This window comes from Apus apus, chromosome Z, assembly GCF_020740795.1.
Source record: "Apus apus isolate bApuApu2 chromosome Z, bApuApu2.pri.cur, whole genome shotgun sequence".
Taxonomy (NCBI): Eukaryota; Metazoa; Chordata; class Aves; order Apodiformes; family Apodidae; genus Apus; species Apus apus.
Window position 1 is genome coordinate 50,868,404 of NC_067312.1, and position 14,431 is coordinate 50,882,834.

Consider the following 14,431-nt stretch of genomic DNA (forward strand, 5'->3'; position numbering starts at 1 on the left):
ATTTGAGATAATCCAACAAAGGAAACCATGTATTTTTTTCCTGTAGGGGCATGTGTGTGAGCTGACTAAAGCCTAACCACTAGCTTGACATATTTTGGCTTAATCAGGTGTCAGTGGAGGACATATTACACAGTTGAAGCAAGAGCCTAAAAGCAGAACAAAATTTTATTCAAAATAAATAAAACCTTTTACGCAGGTACAGCCTTCTATCTAAATGAAGTAGATTATGAAAAAAATCACAAAAATAATCTGTTCCACCAGGGTTCAAACATGTCTGATATTTCACCAAAATATTATTTTCTGCTCTAATTCATAGCATTGATAGATAGACACATGTTTCAAGGTGCTTTAACCTTCTCCAATATACTCCTTTTTCCTATAAGTGAGTAGCCTATGTAACAGCAGAACTATCATAATGTGTAGCCAAACAGCCCACAATTGGCTTGTATTTTTTTTTTCCCCCCATGAAATCACATCCAGTTAGTCAGAAAGACAAGTTTTGCATGCCAATAAAATCTTGAGGTTTGGGGGTTTAATGGGCTGATGGGTTGACCAAACAGGTTTGATGGATTGTGGTATTCTGTGTTTTGATAAGGTCAGTACTTTCTGTGGAAATTCCTGCTGGGCCTTTGGCAGATGAGCTACTTTTGCAGCTTTATTTAAGAAATGCTTAAAATCTTCAAGCTTTCCTAGAAAACTTCTTCAATTCCAAAACTGCTTCTAGTACCACAGCCTGCCCCAGGCAAGGGAGGTCAAGCTCCTAATGCTAACCTATTACTTTTCTCACTTAAGGCGAGGTTGAAATAGGGACGTACAAAATAATTGTATTGGGATAAAATGTTTCCATCCTGGTTTACCTTTATAAATTTTTTTGCAATGAAAACAGAATACCCTTAACCAAAATAATGAGAGCTGTGCAAGAAATGGATACACATCAGTCCAGAGCTACCCATAATATGCACTTACTATTTGGGACAGATGCCTGCTGCAATTTACTCACGGCAGAATTCTGCAAAATTTTACGACCAGATCAAGAATACCAGATTAATCACCTATTCTACTGACTAGAAACAGTATTTCTTGAACTGACAACATGGCCTCTTTCTTCTCCATCTTAACCTGCACCCCTCCCACACTTGTCAATTTGCTTACTCGTGTATTGCTGCAGATCTAGACTGAGATCTCTCGGAGACAGGACCTGCTTTTGAGTTGGCTGTTTGTGGAGTACTTTGATGTTTTAAGGGTGAGCTATGACAACTAAAACCATGTATCACTCTATAAAACTCCAGCCCCAACTTTGTGCAGGAGAAAACAGCTGTACACTTGAAAAATAACCTAAATCTACATGTATCATAACTGCTGGAGCATAAATTAACAGAGTCAAAGGCACTGTTTAATTACACATTCGGTCCCTTCTTCCAGATTGAGATTGGCTACAGTTCCTGACAGAGTGCAACGTTTCCTTTGTGTACACTTGAAACAATCACTAATGAAATTTCCTTTAAATCATTATTTTGGTTCCGCCCTCCTGCTTCAGACATAAAAGAGCTAAGAAGAATCACACTTTCCCCTGCATTATGATTCCCACCCCCACCCCCCCTTTTTGCAAGCTAGTACTGAATAGAAAAAGCCTGCTGGTCAGGTTTCCTGCTCTCCTGTAACTGTTCCTAAATGACTTCAAAATGCAAGCACATTTGTATGCACGGTAAATTTCATGGCAAACACCTGCTTCTCAAAGGTGCTGCACCCTCTGCTAGCTCCTGTAATTTACTGCTTGAGTACATTCTTTCGCTTCATTTTTTGTACACTCAGAAATCAATGATCAAAATTCAATTACACTACTTTTCTACAGTTGAAGTGGTTTTCCTTATCCCATATTCCTTCTGTAAGCAAGAAATGCAATGTCAATCCAAGCAAGCCTGAGAAACTAGGTAATAAGCAGCAGCCCGTCAGATGTCCTACTTCTTACAGATAATTAAATACTATACTATTATAATAATGTACTGTAATAATACTAAGTCCATCTACTCTTTGTGGTGAGATTTGTATACGAAAAAAAATGCATGTTAAGATGAAGAACCTTATTCCACTGTAGGTAAAGGCAGAAGAAATTCCACCAATTTCAACAGAATTACATCAGTCCACTTGTGGATTAGACATAAACACCCACACAGTGCAATCACCTCAAGTTGGTAATGAAGAAACATACTTGTCTTTAACTTCAAGACAGGTGAATCCAGTAATGGACACAGGCTTGTACTTTCATGAGTTTTCATGTGCATGCTTAAACTTCCCTAAAGATGCCATATAAAAATCTAGCTGTTTTGAATCATCATCAAGAAAAGACACATGGCGGGTTTAAATAATCCTGAAGAAAATTTCACTTACCTTTTTTCTTTTAGAGTTTCTTTAGGTGCATTATTTGCTTCTATAGCAAAATGAAAAGTTCTTATGCTTAGTTACAAAAAGTTCTGCATTAAAATTCTTGGAGGGAGAGCTCTTTAAGCACACTACATGTATGTCACATGCAGTAACAAAAGTATTTCTATATGCTGCTCCACTGCCAAGCTTCAACCCTCACTATTCATGGACAAAAAAAATTTAAAAATTATCAGGAAAATAGAAAATGTCATGAGTTCAGATGCATATGATGCAATAGGAAAAAAAACACATCCATAACAAAAAGCTGGCTTTGATTCACTTTCAGTGAACTCAATGCACATGATTTAATTCCCTCCCAACCAAACCTCCCTCTCAACAACATATGCCAAGTCAGAAGCATGCTTTCCTGCAGGACTTCTGCCTTCTTCTGGAGTGTCTGCCTGCTACAGCAGAACTTCTGAGTTTTTACAAAACCACAAACAAGACAAAACACTGCAAACAAAGATTTACAAGAAAAGAAAGGAAGTACTGGGGAACTTCTTTCTGTTTGACATGTTACAGATTCCTTTCCCCCCAACACCTTTATTTCACCACGACCCCTCCATTCCATACAGACACGCACAAGGTATCAAAAATAACTACATTAGTTTTCTGAACATCCAAGCTAACTTTTGCTCACTTGTTCACAAAGCAGCACACATCATAAACCAGTATGTTTTGCATTGCAGTTGGCCTTTAAACAAAGACTTCAGGAGACAATAAGTGAAACCTGCTTCCATAGCGGAATTTTTTCAGGAAAGTGGGAAAAGAGAAAAAACATATCCAAGATCATGGAATAAAGATTCAGCCATGAAAGCAACAAACACAGCTTTCATGCTCTGAAGAGTCAGATGCAAGACCTGAACACTGACAAAAGGCCAAAGATTACAGAGAAAAAGTTTAACTTTTACTTAAAAGGTACAAAGTTTATACACTTCTTTTATGTGAACAACATCTAACATCTTCGTACAAGATCTAACACATTTTATTTTCAGAACCATGGTTTACTAATTGAGCCTGCTCGCAGAAAAATGTGGTCCAATTTCGCTCCTCTTGATGTTGGTGCCAGAGCACGCAAAAAAGTTTACTGTCTTCATGGGAATTGAAACTGGGTCCACAATTTCAAGTATTTCCAAATCAGGGAAAGGTTTTGGCAAGTCCCTATTGCTTTCATAGGAAAAGGAAATGTTATTACCAAATCGCAGCCTGAGGAAGAGAATTGGGTTTTGCAGGAACAGCCCTGGGACTCTGGAGGAAGAACTGAAGGGATCACATGGCGACGAGCATTTTCTTAATAGAAAATATATCCATAGCTATCTGGAGCACTGGTAGAGCAGAGAACAGCCCCATTTTCAGAGAAAGACAGTTTGTTGAGCAGATTTTAACAGCAGTATAGTTTATCAAGCCTTAACACAGAACAAAAGACTACTCAAAATAATAAAAAATAAATGAGGTACCTAAGAAGGTTACCAAAACCTTTTGCTTCCGATTATGATCCACCAGTTTTAGAGCTTGCCATGTTCCAGGAGAAGAATGTACACCCTGAAAAGAGAACTGAAGTGTCTGACCAGATTAAATGTCAGACACAAAGAGAAAAGGCATATAGGCATGTGTTTTGGAACATCTAGTCCCCTCATAAGGGAATTTCAGAGAGAAAAAAAGAATAGGGCGAAGAATATGGCAGATAAATCGCTCGTCAATTCAAAACAAAGGTAAAATATTTGATCTTTTGAACTTAAGGGCTTCTTTCCATCCTGAAAATATTATTAAAAAACACCTTCAAGCCCACTCCCTCCTCCCTTACCTAGAGCAGCGCATGCAAATGAGACCTAAAAAGCTGAGGGCAAGTCAGGACATTCACACACCTCTTCAAAAGGTTCCACTGCAAGGTCTTGTGGCTCACAGAGGAAACAGCAATACAGAAAAAAGTTTTTTTTAAGTGCAACCATGCTGTCAATTTGCATTTCTCCTTCATTTGCCCAAGGCATTTCTCTTGATCCCACTAGTGAACTTAGGCTACCTTTCTCCCATGACCCCTTCTAAAGTGTCTTAATTTCCTCTGAAGGGAGATCCAGGAACAGCTGTCAGAATCATGTGCTGTAATGGTTCCCAAACAACTTGCTTTTGTTCAAGTCAGCCTTCAACATTACCCAGCAGTTCACACTCCTTCAGAGCACCCTGATAATATACCATTCACCCTTACAGTCATGCTATGATCATCAGAATCACAACAGTCTGAGATTCAGCTTTCTTTTATTCTGGCATATTGAATAAGAAAGCCAGCCATACAGACAAAAGACAGTCTGTCAGCATCAAGGAGACTTCGAGGGACCCCAAAAGGGGGCTGTGTGCAACAAAGAATGGATGTGGCCAGCTGCACCACTTACCCTAGGCTGCAAGAGGCTGCTTGCAGTCCCTTCTATCGCACTCCCATATAGTACAGACACAGGCATGGAAAACCACAGGAAACAAGGATCTGACAGCTCCTTGGCACGAAAAAAACCTGAAAAAGTAGTTGAAGTCATGGCTTTCCAGTCCCATTTTTTTCTGACTCACAACTTCCTTGCCCTTAATGAGAAGTTTACACTACTTTATAAAAAACAGTCATCTTCTTTACCGTAGGCAAGTACATAACACTACCAAAGCAAAATGAGTGCAACGGCAAGGCCTCATGCGGTATTATTCTGTCTCTGGTGTTAGCCAACACCAGCTAGTTTTGAGGATAGTTTAAAATGCCCCCAGTAGGAACATGTGGAGAGTCTGCTTTCACATGCCATGTCATTCAGAGATCAGCTCTTTTCAGAAAGGATATCTAACTACTGCTTCAAGTTGTAAATCAGTGCTGAACTCACTCAGCCGCTTGTAAAGACAACACTTGTTCCAGTATTCTGAGGGGAAAAACAATTTATTCTAGACACTATTCATCTACCAAATAGGAAAGAAGTTTGTTGTAATTTTCCTACACTGTGAAAATAAGAATCTGAATAAAACCAATGAATAAAAATCAGAACTGTTTGTTTGTTTGTTTTTCTGTATCTAATTTATTTAAAAGAGTATAAATTAACTAGACCTTCAGTATTTAATAAATAATAATAAGGTTTTTTTGGTGACACTAGAAATAACCTGTTCTCAGACATATATGAGAAATTACAGTGAAATACACAGTATGTGGAAAACAAGAACCGGGCACAGTGTTTTTTAACTGGACAATCTTTCTTCTGGCTCCAACCTGCAAGACGCTCAATTGCCTTTAGTTCTGCAAAGGGTTTATGCATGTGCTTACACACATTAGTAGCCATGCCAAATTTTACCATTAATTACATACGGAAACTGCCATTTTCTGCCTTCCAAATACTTTTTATGCAATTGAGATTGAAAATATCTCAAAGGCATTCTGTCTCACACAGCCAAAGGATTTATCCCTCAGTTGTTATTTCTTGAGAACACAGGGAAGGCAGTAAAGCACTGAGCTATTTATTATCAAACTTGTTCACTCAAGCACATACAGATTTTAGCCAGAACTTTAAGAACCACCAAAGAGAGACTGTCATCTGCCTTATGAAGAGCCATTTGTGACATTGCAACTGTTAAAAGGTAAATACTGACAAATAAGTAAGTACATGAACCGTACAAAATATAGCCCACTTTTTCCTCCACATTCAGAACTATCCATGACTATAATTATTATATATATTTAAATATAAGTTGATGGAGCAGTTGGATTTAACAAAATGTAAAGGATTCCCCTTATTAAATGTAACACAAATACTTGACATGAGGGTTTGCCAGTTGTATGCCCCTCCCTTATGTCACACCAAGACAAAATAAAAACATTCACCAGGGGCAATGAGAAAGAAGATTTGTTTAAAAGGAATCCTTACAAACATCTGAGACTTCTAACAACCAAGCTTTAACCTAACATCCCTGATACTACAGGTTAATGATGCGTTCAACTCATTAAGGAATTCAATGAAGAATTATCAAAAAAGCCCCAGCACTACCCTTTCTCTTTTCCTTTCCTCAAATTAAGAATGCAAACCCACTGGCTCTGTGATTACTCACTTACTGCATGATTACTGTGTGATCGCCTCTGTTCCCCTATACACCTCAGACTATACCATCCTGATTATTTTCTTACAGGTAAGGACCTGCTTCTCAAAAAGCCACTGAACACAGTCTACTTATTATAAAAAAATTTGATACACTTACAGAGATATTGAAATTTTAGCTTATAAAACATTGATATTTATGGTCACAAAACAAGCAATACAGACTTCTATCAGAGATAAAAGGCATATTTCCCACTTTACAATACAGGCAGGCTCCCCTCTTGATGCTGCAGCAAAAATAAAGGAGCAGGGCAACATCTCTATTGGTCTTCCACTTCTAAATAATAGCATGTTGACCCCAAGCATGTCTCTTTGACCTTGGTGCCTACAGTGTTCAACCATCTCCAACACAGGATGCAAAGGAAAAAAATGAGAACAAAACCACAATTAACACTGAAATAACAATCTTAATTTTAAACTGTGCAATGCAATTGGTTTACAGCAAGCACAAGATCTGATCAAAAAGGCAGTATCTAAAATGTGTACTAGAAATGTAGTCTGCAAAATTCTACCCAGATACTGAAATACGACTATTCACTTGCAAAGGTCCCACTTTTGAATAAAATGCAGCTAATATAGCTGCTTTATTATTACAAAAATGAATTCCTCTGGAGGAAAATAAGAGTTTAAATTAAAAAAAAACACTGACAAGAATGAAGAAAGGTGAATACATGTGTAATCTCTCATCTTTCTACCAAAAATATGGATACTAGTAATGATGCAATATGATCTATACGTAACTTCCCATTTTCTAATTTGTGTTCAATACAATTTCAGTGTTAAGTGATATAAAACTACAGCTTCTTAATTACATTTTTTTTTCTGAAGCACTTTTCAAGTTACTCAGCCTCTTCAAGAGTCCCACTCATATCACAGTTACTTGCAGCAGTCTTGTCTCAGGGAAGAGCTGTAATTCTACAGTTGAATTTTAGTTTAGAACTTAAATAAACTAGAATTAATAAAATATCAACAGATGGTATTTCACTATACTAAATACTCTAATGTAAGTAATGTTCAATCCAATTTACAGAAATACAAAAGTGTTTAATAAAAAAAAAACTAGTTATACTAAAAAATTATTGCTCGTTGAAACCAGCAAAACAGACCCCTCTGACAATAGTATTGTGCAAACCTCAGGCTGACCAAGAGGTAACTTCATTTAAAAGTTAATGGATTTCCTTCTTGCTGTCATGCTGGTTTCATATAGTTAAGTGCACTTACAGAAAACTAACCCTCTCAGTGTTCATTTATTTTATGGTTATTCCCTGGGGTATTCAAAACTGCAGGTACCATCTCTAAAGATCCTGGTGAAATTAGTAATTTATGTTAAATATGTGACAGTAATTTTGTGAAGTAGTTAACAGCAAGGTTCGTAAGCCCTTTTTTTCCTTTCATTCTTTTTAAACTAGAATTGCATACAATTTCAGTGCAATTTTAGAGGACTGAGATGGTGCACCATTCCACATGCACCATTTTGTACTCAGTGTGCAATCAGATGACTATTTTATAACCGTAACAGAAAGAACAGCAGCTTTCTAATATGGAATTGGTATGGAGTCTCATTAATTTACATTTTTGTTAATTTTATTTTCTTGCTTTTGTTACAAACAACCCTTATCTGTATTGTATCTACAACTTTAAAGAAGAAAACGTACTTATTTTTTTTATACTTGGAGCTTGACAATATCATCAGTTTGGTTTCTCTGCTGCTCTGCAAAATAGGCACACATGACAGAAAACTGTAGCTTTATAAAGAGAAGAAAGTACAAAGTTATCAACATGACTTAGAATGGTATCATTTTTCCTAAATAACGTTTTCAGTGTTCAACACAAAAAGAAAAAAAAAAAAAAGCTGGATTTCAAGATTGTGTCCTATTAACCAATTAATTCTCTACATAAGTATTATTTTCAAAACAATATTCTGAGTATCTGGAAGAATCTGCCTTGAAAGTATCTATTACTCAGTACTGGACAGGGCAAAGGAAAGAATGTGATTTCATATGCTTGAGCTTTGGTATTACAGCTTATTAATTACTGTAGGTGGTAAGCAAATTAGCATAGACAGAAAGCAACTGCAATCTGCCATTAAAATATTTTTAGGATTTCTGAAAGAGTGTACCTGCACAATTAAGAAAATTTATCACAGGAAGATGCTTTAAAAATAATTATAAAACAGCAGAAATCACTATCACAACAAACAGATTATATATTCACAAAGCAAATGACTACCAATTTGACTTTTAATGTCAGCTCTCAATTAGAATCATTAACACAATGTAAGATCTTCCTATTCACAGGGCTCTGTTTCCTCACGACGTGTGTATTAATTAAGTATTTTCACCAGGGGAAAAAAAAAAAAAAGGAGCCTACCATCCCCATACTGACTGCTTGGAATCCTTAGAGATAAATTAGCTTGATACGAAAGTGCACTCTGCATTTTCAGTATGAAAAGTGCACTCTGCATTTTGACAGCATGAAGCCTGGAACATCTTTAACTGCTCAGATTAAAAACAAAACAAAACACAAAAAAAAACCCAAAAAAACCCCCACAAAAAAACGGTTACAGAACATGTACTGTAAACAAGAGTTTCCAGGAAAAATTAGTGTATCTATTCTATTTGTCACCTCCCTTACAATGAAACTTTGCTGTCGGCCCATCACACATGTCAAATTAAATAGGATGTAGACAGCACAAAAACAATCCTTGGAGAGGAATTTCCAGGACTACTTCAAAAGTGCAGTGACCAGATGGCTTAAGACTAGAGGACTTATTCACTAGAGAAGTAGCTAATATTTTTAAGAACTTTAGTCCAACCAAAGAGATGCAAACAAAATAGAGATATTTCAGAATATTTTTAACTTTTTCAGGAAAAAAAAAAAAAAACAACCACAAAAAACAGTTGCCTTAAATAATGTTTTCAAGAAAAATAAGAGTTGTTGAATTCCTGTTACATGCACATTATAGGACAACCATTCTCTCTGAAACAGCTAATCACAAACAGGCTTCATAGCAGTATTTTCTAAGGGCCCACAGAGGTTTCTTTGTCCTGCAACAACAAGTCTGTGCCACAACACACACCAATCTCCTTATCCAAGGAGAATTACTCCCATTCTTAACAGAGTGAAAATATGCCCACAATCCATCAGTCAGGTATCGTGTAAAAAACACTTCTGACCTGTCTTGTGACTTCAACAAATAAGCGATACCTACTTAGAAGGTAGCACTGTACCATAAAAATGCCTAAACTACTGTTTAATCTATGCGAAGATGAGTCAAAGTCCTGGAAAGGTTCTTGTCTTTCCCTTAACAGCTGATTCTTACCATATTTGTAGCAAATGTCTGTTAAAACCCATTTCTTAACTGGCATCTTGAACATACTTATTAGAGGAAAAGCTGCCCTAATCTGTGACCATATACCTTGATTTGACAAACTGCACCAGAACCTGGTGAATAGCCACTTGTAATCCAAAATTGTTTGGACTAACAACTACCATTGATAATCTCGTAACATGTACTCTCCAAATATCTCTCACACTTAATGTACTATAGGGAAACATAAACATTTATAATATATTACACCTTTTCCTGATTATCTAGCTATTATCAGCCTGCTATACAGCTGACAGCTCCTGGAGAACTAGCTTCCACACACAACAGTGTTCTGACCTTAAACCACAAAGACTTGAAGGGAGAACAGCAAGACAGCACTGGTAACAGTGAGAAAACAGAAACAAACTATGAAAAGCAAAAGTCAGTTTGAGCAACTACAAGGAAGGGATCATCACAAACCCCTCCAGACAGCAGGAGGCACAGCAGACTGGTCAGCTGCAAACAGCTTGGGGGACTGAGGGCTTTATTCCTGGCTCTGATGCTGACCTGTTGCATGACCTTGGAAGTGTCACTCAACCTCTTTGCACCTCACCTTTCCCACCTGGAACCAGGAAAAAGAACAATCCTTTCTTGTATCTAACAAGCTCTTTGAAATCAACAAAGAGTATCTCTAAATTGCACTCAAAGTCTTAGTACTGTGCCACCTCTGCTCACTTCTTTAATCTGAAGTACAGCTTAAAGCCCACTGCTGTATCAAGAATGTGTTAATTAAAACAGTAATTTAAAAATGTCACATTTGCTGCACATAGTTGCTGTCAAGCATAGCTAGCCAGTAATAACCATGCAAACTAAGCAATGCATCTTCAAAACTCTACATCAGTTCAGAAAAAAAGTATCTGCTTTATGCCTTTAATTCAAATTCACTGAAGAAATGAAGTTGCCTGGGAACTCTACAGTCACAGAGCTCAGTCTTCCACCCTTGAAAGCAAATATGACTAAATCCACTAATATGAAGTAAGTACATAGTCACTAAATAGCTGTTAAGTTGTGGGTTTTATTTCTAGCAGACATGTATTGGCTTGGGCAAAAAGAAGGCAACAAAGTTGCTTTCATAACCACTTAAAAGCTCTGCTCTTGTAATAGTTCAAGATTTGTGAAACAGTACCAAAAACATGTTTCCTGTGGAGCTGTGAATCCATTTTAAAGTGTGAAAACAAAAGAAAGATCACATCCAGAATCTGAAGTTCTAAGAAAATCTTTGATTTAAAATGGAATATATAAAAACATTTATAATCTGTACCTTGGTGCCAAAGCTGAAATTCAGTAAAAAGTATGAGACTACATTTTCAGAGGTGCACATGGTAACAAAAGAACTAAACCAAATAATTCATATTTCAAGGTTAAAGTACCAAATGCCAGAACATGCCAAATTTTAAGTTCTCTTTTACTAAGAAATAATCATACAACTTCAGTGGAGACCTGTAGAATTGAAAACAACACAAATGCTCCCTCAGCAGTTTAAAATGCTGTAAACCAGGACTCAGTGGAAAGAACGAGTTCTGCCCTCCTCCAGCTGTGAAGCAGAACAGAGCACTGATGCAGCTGAAGACTAACCCAGCAAAAGGAAAACCAGTGCCTACCCTTCAACAGGACATGCACTGCACACTTCGCACACAGCTGCACAAACAATTGTGAGTACAAAGGTAAGGAAGAGCACAGTGGCAGAAACCATTGACTAGGCAAGAGCTAAACAGTTCCTCTCTGTGGATTTTCAAAGGCTCATGGAGCTACAGCACTGGATGTGGTTTCACATTACACATTTCATCTTTAAAAACCCAAATAGGCTGCTACAAAATGGGGGATTCTCATTTCCTGAAAGTTTCCTGTTGTGCAGTATCAGTGTCTAACCCAAAATGTTAACAAACTACAACCTTCCCATCCATACACTGTTTCTGTCACTGCTCCATGGTTAGACTTGAGACAGAGAAGGAGCAGGTGGAAAGGGGTGAAACCTTTAGCATCATACCACATTCAGATTACACTAAGAATGGCAGGAAATCACACCCTAATCTTAAAACTAGACGGTTCCCAACACTGCAAGTCAAGTCGTCTGTTCTTCAAAAGAAGTTACATCTCAGACCCTTTTTCTCCCATGGGGCATTACTGTTTAATTAGACGCTGCATAAACCCATCACCTTTGAGGGTTTGGATTCCTGAAGCTAACCATAAGACTATGTTTGCAGATCCTTATTTTAATTTACTCTTCTGTGACTGTACGTTTACAGGCAACAAAAGAATATATGCATGCATAACATGCCTTTGTATGTGCAGATGTGGGTAAGTTTTTCAGAAGTGTCTAAACTTAGATTTCAAAGACTCTATGTAGGTACTGAATTCCAGCATCACAGTGACTAGCTTACTCCTTCCTCTCTGCTAAGCATGGATTTATGAGCCTATCTGCAGACAGCTGATTCAGCGAAGTTTGATAGTTCTCAATACAAACAGAGCCAGTTGTGCTAAAGATTATAGTTCATGTATATTAGTTTATATATTGTTAAATTTAGACAACTCTTCGGGTTTTCCTTTTCCCACTTGCATTACCAAAGTTTAATCATTCAAGCTGAAACATACAGGCATGCTTAATTTTATTCTTTGGATTTCTTAGGTACACCCTTTCCAGGAATAAATTTAGAAGAACTGATTTGTTTCTTTTTTTTTCTGATCCAACACTGAAACGACATTCTTATGTGGCTGAAATCCCCGGCTTTTCAAATAAGGGCTTCAAATGTCTGTGAGATGTCATTTGTTGTCATCAGGCTCAACCAAACAGGACCAAGTTAAGGACCTTTATAAAAATCTCAGTTTTCTCATGCTCTGTCAGGGCTCATTAGCGTTTGGCAGATTACTGCTTTGAACAGTGCACCAGCGCCGAGAATGCTGCAGCAGCGCAAGAGCTTTTCCCACCAACCAGACCACCAGCCCCTGGGCTGCAGACCAGGCTGGACCTTCGGCCCTCGGCTCAGGAGCTGCTGCTGCCTTTGCCAACTCCGGGGGCAAGGGGAGGCGGCCCTTCCCCCGGAGAGGCAACCAGCTCCCGGCGGGCACGGCAGAGAGCAGCGGCCAAAGGCAAAGAGAGAGAGAGGGGAGTGACTCAACACGGGTGCGCAACAGCCCGTGCACACAGTCGCCCTTTTTCTTTTTCTTTTTTTTTTTTTTTTTTAGGATATACCGAAAAAGGCTTGTGCCAAGTCTCCCGAGTGCCTCGGAGTGGTCGGCACCTGCTCATTTAAATTAGCAACTCAAAATTAATCTGTCCCTTAGCGACTGCCACGAAAATTACGAAATTATTTTTTTCGTCTCCTGCGGGATCCCGAAAAAACCTTTTCCCTACTACCGCTCCCTTCCCGGCTACCGAAGAGCGCCGCGGAGGCGGAGGCCGCCGGGCAGCAGCACCGCACGCCGCGCAGCCCGGCCCCGAGGGCTTTTCCCACCGCGCACCGCCCTTACCTTAATGCCCTGCTGCTGCGTGGTCAGGGTCAGCTTGGACTCGTCCAGGAGCAAAACTTCGCAGTAGAATTCCTCCGGGACCGCGCAGAAACAGCCCATGCCTGCTGCAATGGCAGGGGACGGGGCAGGGAGGCGGGAAGAGCCCCGAGAGGCGGCGGAGAGGAGCGGAAGCGCAGACGGAGCTGGGCCGCGCCGGCTCCGCGCCCGGCTCGGGGCTCGGCTCCGTGCCCCCCGGCAGTGCCTGGCGAGCGGCGGCTGCTAGGGCGCAGCGCCGAGCCCCACGGGGCGGCCCTCCGCCGCCGCCATCCCGCCGAGGAGCCTGGATGGGCTTGCCGGGCGCTCTCTGTGGGAAAGAGGGAGGAAAAAGACCTCTGAAGAAGGAGCCCGGGGCGCAGCTCTCGCCAGCGGCTGGCTGTCACGGCGGCTCCCCCGCCACTGCCGCCCCGGAGAGGTAACGAGCCGCCCACTCGCCCCGTCCCCCGCCCCGTCCAGGAACATTTCCGCGCCTCCTCTTTGTGTGGAGGAGCGGGCGGCGGAGGATCCCTCTTCGCCGCCGCGACCCGGGGAGGGATCCCGCCGCTCAGGGCGTTACCTGCGGCAGGGGACCCCGCCAGCGCAGGGAAGCGGAGCCGTGCCCGGCGGGCGCGGGACCCGCGTCCCCCACCTGCGTGCGGCTGTGGCAGGAGGGCGCGGGCAGCCCGTCCCCTCCTCCCCCAGCAGGGGCGGAGGAATGGGGTGAGGGGGGAGCTCTGCCGGGCGCCGGGAGCGACCGCCGGACTCCGCCCGCCGCGCTGGGCTCTCCCGGGAGGTGGCGGCGGGCACGGGCGGCCGTGGGCGGAGGCAGTGGGCACCTGCCCGGCCCAGGAGCCAACGCCGCCCGGGGGCTGCTGCTCCGCGCCCGCCCGGCATGGCCACCGGCACCGGCGGAGCCCAAGAACCGGCCCGCGGCACCGCAGCTCACGGTACTCCACCCGCAACGCGGGGCTGGACCCGCTCTGCCCTCTGCCGGGGCTCAGGTGTGCCGGATGCCGGCGGAGGGAGCGGGCGATGTTCCCGGCCTCGG

General features: G+C 41.0%; 1 protein-coding gene across 3 annotated transcripts in view; it reads right to left on the minus strand.

The window, feature by feature from the left end:
- The window catches only part of EPB41L4A (erythrocyte membrane protein band 4.1 like 4A), a 142,327-nt gene extending 128,210 nt beyond the window's left edge, over positions 1-14,117 (minus strand). Inside the window, exons 1-2 of one of the 3 annotated variants that reach the window (XM_051642778.1) lie at positions 13,961-14,117; positions 13,369-13,711 (exon numbers count right to left, since the gene is read on the minus strand). In XM_051642778.1, the coding sequence (XP_051498738.1) occupies positions 13,369-13,467 (99 nt within the window). In that variant the 5' untranslated portion in view covers positions 13,468-13,711; positions 13,961-14,117. The remainder of the gene's footprint in view (positions 1-13,368; positions 13,712-13,960) is intronic. The other 2 variants (XM_051642781.1, XM_051642779.1) reach the window with 2 other exon arrangements.
- Between the last annotated feature and the right edge of the window lie 314 nt (positions 14,118-14,431).